General features: G+C 44.2%; 1 protein-coding gene and 7 non-coding genes across 8 annotated transcripts; 1 reads left to right on the top strand and 7 right to left on the bottom strand.

Moving 5' to 3' along the window:
• Positions 1 to 3,319: 3,319 nt before the first annotated feature.
• On the bottom strand, positions 3,320 to 3,392 carry trnar-ccu (transfer RNA arginine (anticodon CCU)). Its single transcript has one exon. It is a non-coding gene; the product is annotated as a tRNA-Arg (tRNA).
• A 337-nt stretch (positions 3,393 to 3,729) lies between these two features.
• Positions 3,730 to 3,801, bottom strand: trnaq-cug (transfer RNA glutamine (anticodon CUG)). The gene has a single exon. It is a non-coding gene; the product is annotated as a tRNA-Gln (tRNA).
• A 1,716-nt stretch (positions 3,802 to 5,517) lies between these two features.
• trnar-ucg (transfer RNA arginine (anticodon UCG)) lies at positions 5,518 to 5,590 on the bottom strand. The gene has a single exon. It is a non-coding gene; the product is annotated as a tRNA-Arg (tRNA).
• Positions 5,591 to 6,304: 714 nt separating this feature from the next.
• On the bottom strand, positions 6,305 to 6,377 carry trnar-ccu (transfer RNA arginine (anticodon CCU)). Its single transcript has one exon. It is a non-coding gene; the product is annotated as a tRNA-Arg (tRNA).
• An 11-nt stretch (positions 6,378 to 6,388) lies between these two features.
• On the top strand, positions 6,389 to 15,595 carry LOC131731554 (large ribosomal subunit protein mL62-like). The gene is made up of 5 exons (XM_059020792.1): positions 6,389 to 6,393; positions 13,625 to 13,683; positions 13,862 to 13,944; positions 14,942 to 15,111; positions 15,445 to 15,595. The coding sequence occupies exons 1-5, from the start codon at positions 6,389 to 6,391 to the stop codon at positions 15,527 to 15,529; spliced, it is 402 nt and encodes a 133-aa protein (XP_058876775.1). The 3' UTR covers positions 15,530 to 15,595.
• On the bottom strand, positions 13,139 to 13,210 carry trnaq-cug (transfer RNA glutamine (anticodon CUG)). Its single transcript has one exon. It is a non-coding gene; the product is annotated as a tRNA-Gln (tRNA).
• Positions 15,596 to 16,735: 1,140 nt separating the features above from the next.
• Positions 16,736 to 16,808, bottom strand: trnar-ucg (transfer RNA arginine (anticodon UCG)). The gene has a single exon. It is a non-coding gene; the product is annotated as a tRNA-Arg (tRNA).
• Positions 16,809 to 17,444: 636 nt separating this feature from the next.
• Positions 17,445 to 17,517, bottom strand: trnar-ccu (transfer RNA arginine (anticodon CCU)). Its single transcript has one exon. It is a non-coding gene; the product is annotated as a tRNA-Arg (tRNA).
• Between the last annotated feature and the right edge of the window lie 446 nt (positions 17,518 to 17,963).

Raw genomic sequence — 17,963 nt, 5'->3', positions numbered from 1 at the left:
TGTTATATGCATGTACCATTTCTTGTAGTTTATCCATATACTTATGCGTGTTAAAAGCGGTGAAATATTTCCACATTCTTGTTTTAAGAGTCCTGTTGTATCTCTCAACAATAGATGCTTTTAGTTCATTCCCCGTGGTAAAGTGTAGAATATTATGTTTTTTTAGCATGTTCTGAAATGCTTTGTTTAGAAATTCGGCCCCTTTATCAGTTTGTAGTTTTTTAGGTTTCCTACCAGCGCCGATGATCCTCTTGAACGCCTCTGTCACCATCTTAGATGACTTATTTTTCAATGGTAAGACCCATGCATATTTGGATAAGATATCTATACATGTTAACATGTACTTATAACCTCCATTTTCTTTTGACAAGCTAGACATATCCACTAAATCAGCTTGCCACTGTGTGTCGATATTAGATACAAATACAGTGTTTCTTTTAAAGGTTATTTTAGAGGGCTTATGCAACGTATATGAGTCTTGCTCTGATAAAAAGTCAGTTACGACCCTCTCAGAGACTTTAGGTCCATCAGACCTCAGAGCTCTTTGAAGAGTCTGTAAACCCCCTAAACCTCCAGGATTTGAGGGATCGTAGTATATTTTTTTCATACGCTGGTGTGTCATCTTTAACCAAAATAACACAACTGAGAACAATATGACTTTCAAAAAGTTTTTTATTCAAAGGTTATCATAACACTTCAGAGACATGTGGGACGTTCAAAAGTTTTATTCACAGTTTATCAAGAAGATTAGGACATTTTAGAAGAGCTATAAAGTTTTTACACAAACATTCATGATTAGTCACTAAATAATCCACGACATTTTGCACAACTATTGATATATCTTCATCTCTTAAAAACCTGGCCATGTTATAAAAACATACATCAGTCACATAAGCATACAAAACAAGGATATGTGTACATTTGCAATCTTCTATTTCATCAAACATTATAGGTAATATATTCATTAAAAATGCATTTAAGGGTTTACAGTGTTTTACATGGGTAATTACCAACTCTGACCATTCTTTAGTATCAATATCTTTACGGATTAAATCAGTTACACTTTTTAAATTGCTAAACATTTTTACATTTACGGGGATCAGGTTTTGAAAGAGTCTCTTGCAAGCCACTTTCTCAGCTAATAACTCAAACAACAGCCCCTCCATGGTTTCCTCAGTTTTGCTGGAGTCTGGACGTTCCCCATTTTCAAAGTCACAGGCCCCGTAATATGCTAATGGCGCGCGCGGGTTAGTAAAACTGCGATGGTAGAAAGCTTTGGTAATTTTGTTAACAATGTCTCGGGTCTTGTCATCCAGGGTTTCTTGTAGATGAATCAGTTTACGTCTAATGCTGTGTTCTGGTCTTAGCTCTGTTAAAATATCTTCCACCAGTTTCTGAAGTTTTGTTAAAGACGGATGAAAATTGTAACACGCTAGAGCTTTAGCTATCAGAAGCTTCAGCCACGGGATGTGTATTTTTTCTAGTATTTCTTCAAAATGTTGATCAAAATAATTGGGGGCCGCATCAAAAAGGCAGCTGTGTCTCAGTTGGCTCGGGTGGTCAATTTCACAACCCCGGCAATTTTTCACCATATCACGGTCAATGATCACTTCCAATAGAGAAGCCACGAGACCCATAGAGATCTTTAATGCTTTTTCAAAAGAGATGCCTAGGCCCCCGTCAACGTCGTCAGACTCTGCAGGATTGAAGAGCGGGACATTTTCAAAGTCTTTTATAAGCTGTGTCATTTCTTCACTGGTCCAATCCATCTCAAGATCGCAAGGTTCAAGAACGGCATTTTCAGAGAAGTATCTAAAGTTTGCAGAAGCCATGGTGTCAGACTCCTTCAATCAAAAGGACATGTGGGGAGCCCCTTTAGTATGCTCCCCAAGATTAGTTTTCGGCCTATGAGGGTGTTGACGCCTCAGGCACCGCGGGGGATCCTTTGAGATGACCTATCAGAGATCCTTGAATGGGTGGTCCTTGAGGCGCCGCCCCTGTGGGCGTTTTCAGAGTTACCCTATTACATCCGCCCCTCTCTCTCTCTCATTGATGTTTGTTTTCAGTTCAGTCCACAGAGGAGATTGTACAGTACACAGACGATCCTTGGGAAGAATGCTTGAAGGCCCCATGCTTGGACTCTCTCTTGAAACTTTTTTTACAAGCCGTAGTTTCTTTTGTATCTGTGGAGGGGCTAATGTGCATTTTTTTAAAAGCTTTTATAAGTTCAGACATTTCCCAATCCTCAAGATCCACTTTCTCTGAGCAGCAACTAACAACGGTATGAGACATCTTGTGTAACACTCTAATAAGTTGGCAAAATATTTTCCTCCTTTTTATAAGGTCTGAAAAACATGCCCAGACATGCCCCTTTAAAAAAAAAAAAAAAAAAAAAAAATTATAAATATTTAATGTTTATAAGCACTTATTAAATACAAAGGGCTGATTTATATATATATATATATATATATATATATATATATATATATATATATATATATATATATCATTACCCATATTCCAAATGTTTATATAAAATCCCCGCCCCTCATTATATATTCATAAATCCATGCCCCTCATTATATATTCATAAATTCATACCTATAAGGTCAAAAAAAGGTCAAAAGGGTCATAAATTAGACTTTTGACATAAGCTATAGTACTATTACTACTAATATCAACGAAATATTTTTTCATAACAAAGCAAACAAGTACAGAACTACCACAGTCCCAAAGAGGTACGGAATTAAAAAAGCAGCCAGTAGCCCCGCCCATACCCTAAAGCTATGTGCTTACCCAATTGGCGCTGCCTCTTGTCTGTTATTTTCCTATTGCTGAGTGATGCCCCGCCCCTCGTACTCAGGGCACAAATGGAATTGACTGACGCTTCTGTGAAGTAATGGTTTTATAAACAATACATACCGGTATGTGATTGTTAATATGAAATATATATAAAAGCGGCTGAAATACAAACTGACAAAAAAAATCTAGCAGAGGATGGTTTCGATCCATCGACCTCTGGGTTATGGGCCCAGCACGCTTCCGCTGCGCCACTCTGCTTTTGCTCAGTTGTCAAATGTTTAATAAGATACTGTTAAATTAATTAATATAATGGACTACTATTTAATCATAGCGGTTAACGTTACTTTAGGGTGGTAAGGTTAAATTGCCTTTACCAGACACCGTGTTTAAATGGTTACTGACGCTAACCATGTTGAAATATATGTTTATTTATTTTGATGAATAATAGCTGAAGAGAGGGGAAACGTCTGGAAAGTTTATTATAAAACAGTCGTGAGAAAAAAAAACATACACGTTACACCCCAGATGGGACTCGAACCCACAATCCCTGGCTTAGGAGGCCAGTGCCTTATCCATTAGGCCACTGGGGCTCCTAAAGAAAATGCCGTTCTTGCTCATATTTGTGTGCCTGACTATCGCTAAATACAGAATGGAAGGTAACCCCAAAAAAAAATTATTAACGCTTTACCTTTTTACCTGTACTGTACTCTGCAAGCTTTTTATGGTCACCTCGGATTTTTCAGTACAGGTTGCAAAAGCAGACAAAAGCAAATAAAAGTATTTCTGAGGGTTTTATACTTTAGATTTTATGGCTAAAAGGTGCCATCCCACAACTTTGCAGTGAATTTCTCAGCATTTATTATGATAGAAACGTCAGTTCGACGAAACACTTTTTAATAACTTAAGAATAATAATGCAGTGAAACGAAGGTCCCACCGAGATTTGAACTCGGATCGCTGGATTCAGAGTCCAGAGTGCTAACCATTACACCATGGAACCCATATTTACGCCTTGGCCACGTAACTGTAATAAATACATCATTTTATTATTATTCTTTTTGTTGTTGTTGTGTGTGTAAGAGTTTCTACTGCGATTGTTTTAATTAGCACTAATCTTGGACTACCTTACCCAGGGTAACATTACACAGTCCAAGATTGGTTTTAATCGGGCTGTGAAAGCAGCCGAATATGTTTACAATGACTTGGATCCGGGAATCCAGAGCATTAAAAACTGTAATAAGTCCAGACTAGTTTGGAAAAGCTTGTCTTCGTTCAGACTGTATCACAATCCCCCATCCTTCACTGCTATGACATAATAGTGTTGCATTGAATTACTACTTTTTATAAAGCATGTTATTGTGAAGCATGTTTACTGACGTGCACCTTTTGTTTTTGTGTAGATCGCCTCACCATTACCTACTGTCGAAGCAGTGGCCCTGGAGGCCAGAATGTTAATAAAGGTATGGAAATGGAAGTCTTTGTTAAAATATTCACAAGCATGTTTAATGTACAGGGTGATCAGGAGCACTGTTGTGGGGAAGCATTCTCCACAGAGTTAACTAGACAGGCAACAACATCACAGGTTACAGAGAGTCAGCTACTGTTGTGTTATAGTACATTTTTCACATTTTGTTCTAGTAAACACACAAGCTGAAGTCCGGTTCCACATACAAACAGCTGATTGGATTCCTGAAGATGTGCGACAAAAGATTATTTCTCAGGTAACATCAATACTAAGATTACATATTCACTGGAGCTGACTGCTAATAACATTGAAGAAATGTGAAAGTTAACTAACAGCTGGTGTGTAAAGGGTAAATATTTTAACTTCTAACTGAAATGAAAGCTTAACAAAAAACACCTCTACGAATCTGTGCTATACGATGAAAACATGAATAAAATCAGACATTGGTCTAATTAGTTTGTTATAAGGCTATGATTTTGATGCAGTACTTTTTAGTTCGTTTTACTGGCAAGGTGCGGCAAAAAAACAAGAATTCACGGAAAGTTGTCCAAATGTAGGTTTAGCTACATCAACATACACAAGAGCTTTTAAATAGTACACCAGAACCAATAATATAAAGACTTGCTTTTGACTGCTGGCAAGTTTAAATGTTACTTTAGAGTACAAAACTTTACCGTCCAGACTTCAGACTCCGACATCATTTCTGGTCAGAGTCGAGGGTCTCAGTGCGACAAATGTTTGAAATTCTCCCTTTCGGGTTCCCTGTTGGTTGAGAGGACGGATGTACCAACGATGTCGCTTTTAAAACCTCTTGATAAGAGGTACAAACTCAGCACATTTACTTTAAATGTAAATGTATCCAATTTTGCGAATGCAATCTGTATTTAAAGTGTGAACAACAGCTGTGACCACTTTGCGCAGTCAAAAGTGCTGCGACACGACGCGTCCCGTACAGCAAATAGTGAAGCTGCACAGCTTGTAGTTGATTCACCTGCGATAGAAGGAATCTACGTAAGGAATTGATCATTTGACATATACTGGACTATACATTAGGTACATTTCTAACGAGATCACACTGATGTAGAACATATTTCTATATTTAAGTTAAATTATTTTCCTTACCACACCAAAGGAAAAGAGCCTATATCACTTTTTAAAACGCAGAAACATGTACACTGACTTAGATTGTATTATTTGATCTGAAATACAAGTTACACAATTAATAAATAAAATCTAAAATAAAAAAAAAACCGACCACGAAGGGACTCGAACCCTCAATCTTCTGATTCGAAGTCAGACGCCTTATCCATTAGGCCACGCGGTCTTTCACCAAAAGAGAGCGTTTACTTAAATACTTTCATCTATAATTAGCGTAGTTTGTACTACAGTATCAACGAAATATTTTTTCATAACAAAGCAAACAAGTACAGCACTACCACAGTCCCAAAGAGGTACGGAATTAAAAAAAAGCAGCCAGTAGCCCCGCCCATACCCTAAAGCTATGTGCTTACCCAATTGGCGCTGCCTCTTGTCTGTTATTTTCCTTTTGCTGAGTGATGCCCCGCCCCTCGTACTCAGGGCACAAATGGAATTGACTGACGCTTCTGTGAAGTAATGGTTTTATAAACAATACATACCGGTATGTGATTGTTAATATGAAATATATATAAAAGCGGCTGAAATACAAACTGACAAAAAAAAGCTAGCAGAGGATGGTTTCGATCCATCGACCTCTGGGTTAAGGGCCCAGCACGCTTCCGCTGCGCCACTCTGCTTTTGCTCATTTGTCAAATGTTTAATAAGATACTGTTAAATTAATTAATATAATGGACTACTATTTAATCATAGCGGTTAACGTTACTTTAGGGTGGTAAGGTTAAATTGCCTTTACCAGACACCGTGTCAAAATGGTTACTGACGCTAACCATGTTGAAATATATGTTTATTTATTTTGATGAATAATAGCTGAAGAGAGGGGAAACGTCTGGAAAGTTTATTATAAAACAGTCGTGAGAAAAAAAAAAAAACATACACGTTACACCCCAGATGGGACTCGAACCCACAATCCCTGGCTTAGGAGGCCAGTGCCTTATCCATTAGGCCACTGGGGCTACTAAAGAAAATGCCGTTCCCTTTCACGTCGAAAATAACCATCAACATGAGATATTGCCGTCAGGCAGCACTGGTAGGCTGAGCTTTTATAGCAATATAGCTGCAGTGTAAGCCCGCCCCCCTGGGAGCTTACTTAACTGCGCGCGCGGGGATGCACTTCCTCTTTTGTCTTCAGCCTTGATACGGTAGGTAATAGATAATAGAGCTTGTTAACTGATTGTACTCGATAATCTTTACGCTTGAGAAGCTGGTTAATTACCCCTTATCTGAGTTTATTTCAGTTATTGTGTTATTAGGATTATATATATTTCTTTTATATATATTTTCCTTTCGCTTTGCTTTGGCATCGCGTCTTCGTGGTCTCCCGTCTTCCTTTTCTTATTGTTATTATTATAATATATAATTTTATTATATTTATTATTTGGGTTTTTTGTGTATATATATTGTTATATATATTTTTTATTGTATATTGTTTGGGACGCGTGTTGCGTTGGCCTTAGGCCACGCGCATTATTGCAGCCTCGGTCTTGCTTAGGCAAGACCGCGTGTGTGTGTGTGTGTGCGTGCAGCCTGCATTGCAGTCTCCCCCCCCACCGCGGCGCGTTCTACCCCCACGTGGCTGCTATTGAGTATAGCCCCACTGTTTTACACTATACGTAGTGTCTGCTGCAGCGTCCAAACAAAAGAAAAAAAAAAAAAAAAAAAAAAGTTTTTTTCCCATACAGTATAAGGAAGACGACCACCAAGTGCATTAACTGTTGCCCTTATAAGCAACACAACACCTTGTCTTTCGAGACTCAGACACACAGACACTTTCGGTGTCAGCGCTTAGGCGCCTGGTGTAGCGCTTCGGCGCCTAGTGCTTGGGCTCAGTGCACGCAACGCACCTGTGCACGCACCTCGACGCTCGGTGCTCGGTGCACGCACCTCGACGCTTGGTGCTCGGTGCGTCTGTGCACGCACCTCGAAGCTCGGTGCTCGGTGCCTCGGTGCACGCACCTCGACGCTCGGTGCTCGGTGCCTCGGTGCACGCACGTCGACGCTCGGTGCTCGGTGCGTCGGTGCACGCACCTCGACGCTCGGTGCTCGGTGCTTCGGTGCACGCACCTCGACGCTCGGTGCTCGGTGCCTCGGTGCACGCACCTCGACGCTCGGTGCTCGGTGCCTCGGTGCACGCACCTCGACGCTCGGTGCTCGGTGCCTCGGTGCACGCACCTCGACGCTCGGTGCTCGGTGCGTCGGTGCACGCACCTCGACGCTCGGTGCTCGGTGCCTCGGTGCACGCACCTCGACGCTCGGTGCTCGGTGCCTCGGTGCACGCACCTCGACGCTCGGTGCTCGGTGCCTCGGTGCACGCGCCTCGACGCTCGGTGCTTGGTGCCTCGGTGCACGCGCCTCGACGCTCGGTGCCTCGGTGCACGTACCTCGACGCTCGGTGCTCGGTGCCTCGGTGCACGCACCTCGACGCTCGGTGCTCGGTGCACGCACCTTTGGTGCACGCACCTCGACGCTCGGTGCTTCAGTGCACGCACTTGGCGTTTGCCTTTTCAGTGCTTGGTGCACGCGCCTCAACGCACCTTAAAGCTGTTCGCTTGGTGCTCAGTGCTTAACGCTCGACGCTCCTATTACTGGCACGGTACGCTTCGGCATACAACGTGCTGCACCATGTCATTTCACCGCTGTGTCACCTGTGGGACGAAGTTACCGGCTAATGACCCGCATGAGGACTGCGTGTCCTGTCTGGGGCCGGAGCATGCGGCATCTGCTTTGGCAGACAAAGCCTTTTGCACGTTATGTGCAAGCTTTCAGACGCGCACTCTGCGTCATAGGGCGAGGAGAGCAGTCGGGGATCGCTCCCCTTCATCTGGGTCGTCACACACCCTTTCCGCCCCGCAGCCTTCTTTGGCTTCCCCGCCAGCGAAGCTGCCTTTTTCCAGGAGTTCGCCTTCCCAGGTTACCCCTGGTCAACGATCTCCTGACGTTAGGCGCAAGAGAGACCGCTCCCACAGCCTTTCTGTAAGGCGAGGCCCTTCTCCTCGCGGCGAACGCTCCCGTCAGATCTCGAGATCCCGCTCTAGATCGCCCCAAAGGAGAGGACGTTCCCGTTCTCCTCGTCGCGACAGGCGAGGTGGTGTAACTGAGCTTACTAATAAGATGTCTCAGTTTATGGACCTTATGATGGGGCAGCAATCGCTGCTCATGTCCCTGGCCACAGCTCGGGCCGCAGAGGAGCCAGTCAGACCAGCTGTCAACCAGCCGATCATCCTACCACAACCCCTGTCCGTTCCAGTTGCGCAACAGGACGCATGGGACGTGGATGCTATCTCTCGAGATGCATCAGAGGGTGAGCCTCTCCACGGAGAGGATAGTGTGGAGGCAGAGCTCACGTCCCACCACTCAGAGTCTGAGATGGAGGTAGGCGTAGATGACTCTTTATGGTCCCTAGTAGAGCGGGCGACTCGCCACCTGGGCTTAGAATGGCCTGCCACTGAAGAACCTAGGCGCTCTCTTTTTGAGTCGCCTATGGCACAGGGCCAGCAGTCTAGGATGCTTCCGGCCTTCCCAGACTTTGTTAAGGAGGTGCAGTCCACTTGGGGGACTCCAGCCTCCGCCCCGGCAACCTCGCGTAAGGCGGCTGCCTTTACCATGCAAGGTGCGAGTGAAGCGGGTCTGGCGTCATTTCCGCCAGTTGGCGCTGCGTTCGCAGCGTTGGTGAAGTCACCAACACTCTCTGGGTTGGTGAAAGACCCCACCTGCCCTAACAAGCAGTGCAGGATCACTGAGGTGCACCTCAAGAGGGGCTATTCGGCGGCTACAGAGGCAGTTAGGCTGTCCAATCTGGCCAGCCTCCTCTCAGTTTATCAGGCTGCGCTAATAAAGGATCTCCCAGACTACCCTTCGGTGTCTCTGAGAGTGGAGTTGGGGCTAGTTGCCCAGCTGCTGGTCAAGCTAGCCCAGCTTAACGCGCGGGCCCAGGGCAGGAGCATCGCGTCTCTGGTGGTGGCCAGACGACAGCTCTGGCTCTCGCAGGCGAGAGTCGAGGAGCATGACAAAGCTCCCTTGTTGGATGCCCCAATTACACCGGGGCACACATTTGGCACAGCGGTGGAAGAGATGCTGCAAAGCTCAGCTAAGGCTAGAGAGGCATCACAGCAGTTGGCTACAATATGGCCGCGTAGGCCTTTCCAGGTCAAACGCCCACAAGAACATCAGTGGCGTAGAACACCACCGCAACACCAGCCCCGTCCAGGGGGTACTAAGACCTCCCCGGCGGATACAGCAGCGCGTGGCCAAATCCCAAGGGGACGACCGCAGCGCACAGGGTGGCGACCTAGAGGAGGCGGCAGACCACGCCCTCGTGGCTCTGGCCAGGCCCCTCGTGAGCGAGCGAAGCCTAAGCAGCCCTGAGAAAACCAGGCAGCCATTAGCCCAACCCTACACTGTTCCACAGCTTCTGTTTTGGCAACAATGCACCAGCGATATCTGGGTGCGCAAAACTATACTCACCGGGTACACCCTTCAGTTCCGGTTAAACCCCCCCCCCCTTCAGGGGGGTGGTGGTAACTGTGGTGAAGGACGTGGTTCAGTCCTCAGCTCTGAATGTGGAAATACAGGCATTGCTCAGGAAGCGTGCCATTCAACTAGTAGACCCTGCTCTGACCGACCAGGGGTTCTACTCCAAGTACTTCCTTGTGCCAAAGAAGGACGGCGGGCTCCGCCCTATTCTAGACCTGCGTGTACTGAACAAATACCTACGGGTGTTGTCGTTCAAGATGCTCACGCACAGGCACATTGTCCAGTCTGTCCGGCAGGGCGACTGGTTTACCACCATAGATCTGACAGATGCGTACTTTCACGTTCCCATCTATCCGGGTCACACGAAGTATCTACGATTCGCATTCCAGAGCAGGGTCTACGAGTTTTGCGTCCTGCCATTCGGCCTGTCTCTAGCTCCTCGAACCTTTTCGAAGTGTATGGACGCCATTTTAGCTCCTTTGCGGGCTCAAGGCGTCCGACTGCTGAACTATCTGGACGACTGGCTCGTCTGCGCGCAGTCAAAGGAGCAGCTGGCACAGCACACAGTGATGGTTACAGACCATCTTCAGCAGCTAGGTCTGAAGGTCAATCCAGACAAGAGCCGCCTCGTGCCCAGCCAACAGACCGAGTTTTTGGGTCTGCATCTGGACTCAGTGTCCATGGCAGCGACCCTATCGACACAAAGAGTTGCCTCATTAGAGCTGTGTCTCTCCCTATTCAGGTTGAGAGAAACAGTCAGCATGGAGCTCTGTCAGCGCATGCTGGGGTTGATGGCTGCCGCCTCGCAAGCCCTTCCTTTGGGCTTACTACACCAGAGACCTCTGCAGGCCTGGTTCAATGCCTTCGCGTTGCACCCGCGGAGAGACAAGCACCGCAGGTTGAGGGTATCCCGAACCTGCTGGGAAGCATTACGCTGGTGGAAAGTTCAGTCGAACATCCGCCAGGGCGTGCGCTTGGGTCCCATCTTCCGAAGGGAAGTTATCACGACCGACGCTTCCAACCAAGGTTGGGGGGCAGTCTGGAACGGGACAGGGACCCGTGGAGTGTGGTCAGGACCCTGGAGGTCAGCCCACATCAACGCTCTGGAACTCAGAGCAGTGGACCTCGCCCTTCGGCACTTCTTGCCAGTGCTTCTAGACAAGCACGTGTTAGTGCGGTCAGACAACACCACAGTAGTGGCGTATATCAATCGCCAGGGCGGATTGCGGTCCACCGGTCTTCACCGGATGGTAACGCGGCTGTTGCTCTGGGCTCAACCGCGTTTAGCCTCTCTGCGTGCAGTTCATCTGCCGGGCAGAGTCAATTACGCAGCGGATCTCCTGTCCAGAGGAGGTCCTCTTGCGGGCGAATGGCGTCTTCACCCTCGGGTGGTAGAGCGCATCTATATCGACCATCCAGAGTGCGAGAGTGCCCTCTACTAGGTCGCAGTATGCGTATAAGTGGCAGTTGTTTCAGAGTTGGTGTCTGGCTGAGAGCCACGACCCAGTCTCCTGTCCTATGGCAGTAATATTGCAGTTTCTGCAGAAACTGCTGGATGAAGGGAAATCTCCTTCTACACTTAAAGTGTATTTAGCCGCCATTTCGGCTTGTCATGTACGCATTGACGGTTTATCACCTGGTTGCCATTTTTTGGCATCTCAGTTTCTGAAAGGCGCAAGACGCTTGCGGCCTCCAAGAACGACCAGTTTACCGTCGTGGAGCCTTGATGTGGTGCTAGAAGCCCTTACCAAGGCACCGTTTGAGCCTCTCCACAGCGTGGATATGAAGCTCATATCTATTAAGACTGCATTTTTGCTGGCTGTGGTATCAGCAAAACGCGTGAGCGAGTTACATGCACTTTCAGTGCATCCTTCTTGTACTCGTTTTGCAGGAGACGGTTCTAAGGTCTCCATGCGCCCTAATCCGGCCTTTTTACCAAAGGTTATATCCCCGTTCCACATGAACCAGTCAGTCGAGTTGATGGCGTTCCATCCTCCTCCTTTTTCTTCCCCAGAGGAAGAGCGGTTACACATGCTCTGCCCCGTGAGGGCATTGAGGTGTTATATTGACCGTACAAAGACTGTGAGGCAGACAGAACAGTTGTTCATATGCCATGGTTCTAGATCTTTGGGTCAGCCGCTGTCTAAACAGCGCCTTTCCCACTGGATAGTGGATGCTATTAAATAAGCGTATGAATCTGCAGGCCTTCCACCACTAGGGCAGTTGAAGGCGCATTCTACCAAAGGTATGGCGACATCCTGGGCCCTCTTTCGAGGGGTGCCGGTGTCTGATATTTGCACGGCAGCCAGTTGGGCTACGCCGCATACTTTCATGAGGTTTTACAGGTTAAATGTACTGGATTCCTCTGCTCCACTGTTTGGAGCATCTGTTTTACACTCTACGACGCCTCAGGATGCGGACGTATAGAGTGGTTGATAGCATGGTGTTGACTGTTCCACCTTTAAGACAGGTGTCATTACGAGCATAGACGCTGAGGCGCAGCTCCGCATATGCCTAGATGTACTGCCTACGCAGTTGCGTTATGACGTAAGTCTGTCCTACTGCCGAGAATCCTCCCTCGCGACAGCTAGGGTTCACTGTATCCCATGTTGATGGTTATTTTCGACTTGAAAGGGAACGATAGGTTGCGGATGCAACCCCGGTTCCCTGAAAGAGAAAATAACCATCAAGCTGCGAGGTCGCTCTGGAGGCCTTCACGGCCTGAAGAGCAAAAGAGGAAGTGCATCCCCGCGCGCGCAGTTAAGTAAGCTCCCAGGGGGGCGGGCTTACACTGCAGCTGGCGTGGGGGCCTATCGGCAGCTTTGCTATAAAAGCTCAGCCTACCGGTGCTGCCTGACGGCAATATCTCATGTTGATGGTTATTTTCTCTTTCAGGGAACCGGGGTTGCATCCGCAACCTATCGTTCTTGTTCATATTTGTGTGCCTGACTATCGCTAAATACAGAATGAAAGGCAACCCAAAAAAAAATTATTAACGCTTTACCTTTTTACCTGTACTGTACTCTGCAAGCTTTTTACGGTCACCTTGGATTTTTCAGTACAGGTTGCAAAAGCAGACAAAAGCAAATAAAAGTATTTCTGAGGGTTTTATACTTTAGATTTTATGGCTAAAAGGTGCCATCCCACAACTTTGCAGTGAATTTAACAGTATTTAACGAACTGAGAAACGTCAGTTCGATGAAACACTTTTTAATAACTTAAGAATAATAATGCACTAAAACGAAGGTCCCACCGAGATTTGAACTCGGATCGCTGGATTCAGCGTCCAGAGTGCTAATCATTACACCATGGAACCCATATTTACGCCTTGGCCACGTAACTGTAATAAATACATCATTTTATTATTCGCTTTTTTTTTTTTTTTTTTTTTTTTGTTTGTGTGTGTAAGCGTTTCTACTGCGATTGTTTTAATTAGCACTAATCTTGGACTACCTTTCCCAGGGTAACATTACACAGTCCAAGATTGGTTTTAATCGGGCTGTGAAAGCAGCCGAATATGTTTACAATGACTTGGATCCGGGAATCCAGAGCTTTAAAAACTGTAATAAGTCCAGACTAGTTTGGAAAAGCTTGTCTTCGTTCAGACTGTATCACAATCCCCCATCCTTCACTGCTATGACATAATAGTGTTGCATTGAATTACTACTTTTTATAAAGCATGTTATTGTGAAGCATGTTTACTGACGTGCACCTTTTGTTTTTGTGTAGATCGCCTCACCATTACCTACTGTCGAAGCAGTGGCCCTGGGGGCCAGAATGTTAATAAAGGTATGGAAATGGAAGTCTTTGTTAAAATATTCACAAGCATGTTTAATGTACACGGTGATCAGGAGCACTGTTGTGGGGAAGCATTCTCCACAGAGTTAACTAGACAGGCAACAACATCACAGGTTATAGAGAGTCAGCTACTGTTGTGTTCTAGTACATTTTTCACATTTTGTTCTAGTAAACACACAAGCTGAAGTCCGGTTCCACATACAAACAGCTGATTGGATTCCTGAAGATGTGCGACAAAAGATTATTTCTCAGGTAACATCAATACTAAGATTACATATTCACTGGAGCTGACTGCTAATAACATTGAAGAAATGTGAAAGTTAACTAACAGCTGGTGTGTAAAGGTTAAATATTGTAACTTGTAACTGAAATGAAAGCTTCACAAGAAACACCTCTATGAATCTGTGCTATACGATGAAAACATGAATAAAGTCAGACATTGGTCTAATTAGTTTGTTATAAGGCTATGATTTTGATGCAGTACTTTTTAGTTCGTTTTACAGGCAAGGTGCGGCAAAAAAACAAGAATTCACGGAAAGTTGTCCAAATGTAGGTTTAGCTACATCAACATACACAAGAGCATTTAAATAGTACACCAGAACCAATAATATAAAGACTTGCTTTTGACTGCTGGCAAGTTTAAATGTTACTTTAGAGTGAACCAGGATTTCGAGTTTTCCACGATTCAGAAATAGAATGTTGTAAAAAGAGCCTCTAAGTTGGAAAACTTCTGTTCTCCGATGCATTGTTGTTCTTTCTTTACAGAAAACAGCTCTCACAATTGTTTTTCTTTTAGCTGTCACCCATTTACATACTTGCTCGCTCAGTTATCTCATTCGCTGACCTACACAGATTAGTATTTTCAGTACATTTTTTAACGGAAATAAAGGAAGCGCCTCATCAAATGTGTTTCACATCTATTTTCAGGCGTCCAAGACTACATTCAAATTCACGATTTTCAGGATTTCCATGACCTCTGTGACAAAATCGTAGCCTTAGTTTTACTTACAAAAAAATACCACGAATTGCATACATCAGGGGATAGCAGCGTGACATAGTACACAGCTGCGTGACACTGGGACATTTACAAAATTGAGGAGGTGTGTATACTTTTTTTTTGTAAGTAAATAAATATCAGGGACTTTAATATGTTCTACTGTTTTGAGCACTACATGTAATAGGTCAGGCCTCAGAACTGGCTGTTAAAACCCTGTTAGTTATGTTTTTATTGATTTATTTTGCATCTCAGCATACAAACCGAATAAACAGAAGTGGGGAGCTGATCGTCACCTCGGAAGTGAGCCGGTACCAGATGCGCAATCTGTCTGACTGTTTGCAGAAGATCCGAGACATGATCGCTGCTGCCAGCGTGAAACACAGGCAGCCTTCCCAAGAAGACGTGGCTCTCCGACGCTACAGGTAATCTTCCTGTGACACCAGGATCTGATCAGGGCTGCCAAGAGCTCATTTAAAACTGGGATCATTACCTTGTACCACGACACAGCAATGCACTAGCCCTCAATTATACTATTTCAGATGCTGATCCTTCCCGTAGCAAACAATCTAACCGCACTCTGCTCTAAGAGGGTTGTGATATTGGCGTCACTTCTTGGATTTTGGATGATAACAGATATTAGCTTCATGCTCATTTTCCCATATCCAGTTGTCTTCATGTTTACAAACTATTTGATCAGAGATGCCGTAACCTTACAATTTGCCTCCAGAGCAAATTAACATTGTTTCTCTTTTCAGGATGGACAAAATGAACCGAGAACGCCTGCAGCAAAAGAAAATGCACACTGCAGTGAAGCGAAGCCGACGCGAGGAGTTTGATTGAAGGTGATGCCAGGATATGAAGGCTGGCTGCATTGAAGCAATCTGTAAAGAATAAATGAATGACTTGTACAAAGTGTTGTTTGTTCCTCGTTTATTTTAATTTGTCGGCTGGTTTTGCTGGGTTGGGTAACTGGAAGTTATGAATAGTTTTCTAAATAGTTACTCGGATGTACCACATGTGTAAGAGTTGATCAGTTGAAAGAGGCATGATCAGTATGACTCTAAAATACTGGCTGGCACAGTGGACTGTAAATTAACATCTTAAAATACATCTGCACATTGCTGTGTGTTTACAATGGTTGTGGTGTTGGAAAGTTAGGTTACTTGTTTGCTGAGCAGTGTCAAAGTAGCCTCCTGACATGGTAATGGTAAACTGAGTGCGTGTTTCACATTTTTTTAATGCGTACAAAAGGCAGATAAGCAGCTTCTCTGGACCGCTGGTTTTTGTTCTCAAAGGGATTTATTTTAGCAAAGGGAAATTGGAAGTGTACACTAAACCTCAACCACGCCTTCACCAATACCTAAGATTACCATATAACTCCATGTGCAGCGGGACAGTTCAGGCTTTTCACCTCGCACCCACTGCAATCTGCTCCCTGTCTCGAGTATCTGTCGCAGCAGGACTACACTTACTAGAAAACGTTGGGATGTGAGGTCAAAAGCCTCAAGTTTAGACAATTTAACAACAAAAAAGCTGTCGTGCTTGCAATTATGACAGCGCAATAACTTTTAAAACAAGTAAGAACTTAATAGAAAAGAAAATGTCAATGTATGTTGAGATATGTTTATGTAGTTATTTTCTGTTAAATATTCCGTTTTATATATCTGGAATGTTCTCCCAAATACAAACTGCTGTTTGTTTAAAACATTCCCACAATTATGTCAATAAATCAATCAGTACACAAACTGGATGCATTTAAGGTGGCAAATAAATGGCTTCACAGATTTACACTAATTTTGAATTAATCTACGTAAGGAATTGATCATTTGACATATACTGGACTATACATTAGGTACATTTCTAACGGGATCACACTGATGTAGAACATATTTCTATATTTAAGTTAAATTATTTTCCTTACCACACTAAAGGAAAAGAGCCTATATCACTTTTTAAAACGCAGAAACATGTACACTGATTTACATTGTATTATTTGATCTGAACTACAAGTTACACAATTAATAAATAAAATCTAAAATAAAAAAACGACCACGAAGGGTCTCGAACCCTCAATCTTCTGATTCGAAGTCAGACGCCTTATCCATTAGGCCACGCAGTCTATTTTTTCATAATATAGCAAACAAGTACAGCACTACCACAGTCCCAAAGAGGTACGGAATTAAAAAAGCAGCCAGTAGCCCCGCCCTACCCTAAAGCTATGTGCTTACCCAATTGGCGCTGCCTCTTGTCTGTTATTTTCCTATTGCTGAGTGATGCCCCGCCCCTCGTACTCAGGGCACAAATGGAATTGACTGACGCTTCTGTGAAGTAATGGTTTTATAAACAATACATACCGGTATGTGATTGTTAATATGAAATATATATAAAAGCGGCTGAAATATAAACTGACAAAAAAATCTAGCAGAGGATGGTTTCGATCCATCGACCTCTGGGTTATGGGCCCAGCACGCTTCCGCTGCGCCACTCTGCTTTTGCGCATGAATTAAATGTTTAATAAGATACTGTTAAATTAATTAATATAATGGACTATTTGTTACTATTTAATCATTGCGGTTAACGTTACTTTAGGGTGGTAAAGTTAAATTACCTTTACCAGACACCGTGTTTAAATGGTTACTGACGCTAACCATGTTGAAATATATGTTTATTCATTTTTATGAATAATAGCTGAAGAGAGGGGAAACGTCTGGAAAGTTTATTATAAAACAGTCATGAGAAAAAAACATACACGTTACACCCCAGATGGGACTCGAACCCACAATCCCTGGCTTAGGAGGCCAGTGCCTTATCCATTAGGCCACTGGGGCTCCTAAAGAAAATGCCGTTCTTGCTCATATTTGTGTGCCTGACTATCGCTAAATACAGAATGAAAGGTAACCCCCCCAAAAAAATTATTAACGCTTTACCTTTTTACCTGTACTGTACTCTGCAAGCTTTTTACGGTCACCTCGGATTTTTCAGTACAGGTTGCGAAAGCAGACAAAAGCAAATAAAAGTATTTCTGAGGGTTTTATACTTTAGGTTTTATGGCTAAAAGGTGCCATCCCACAACTTTGCAGTGAATTTCTCAGCATTTATTATGATAGAAACGTCAGTTCGATGAAACACTTTTTAATAACTTAAAAATAATAACACTATGTAACACAATTTTTGTTCCTGGGTAGTAAGTGTTATTTCCTAATTGCTTATCCCTCAAAAGTATATAAAATTGCTATTATTCTCCACAAACTTTGCTTTTGTGACCAGGACAGTG

The sequence above is a fragment of the Acipenser ruthenus genome, unplaced genomic scaffold (genome assembly GCF_902713425.1).
Source record: "Acipenser ruthenus unplaced genomic scaffold, fAciRut3.2 maternal haplotype, whole genome shotgun sequence".
Taxonomy (NCBI): domain Eukaryota; kingdom Metazoa; phylum Chordata; class Actinopteri; order Acipenseriformes; family Acipenseridae; genus Acipenser; species Acipenser ruthenus.
The sequence above is the reverse complement of the archived record's forward strand: the minus strand, read 5'-3'. Positions and strand labels throughout refer to the sequence as shown.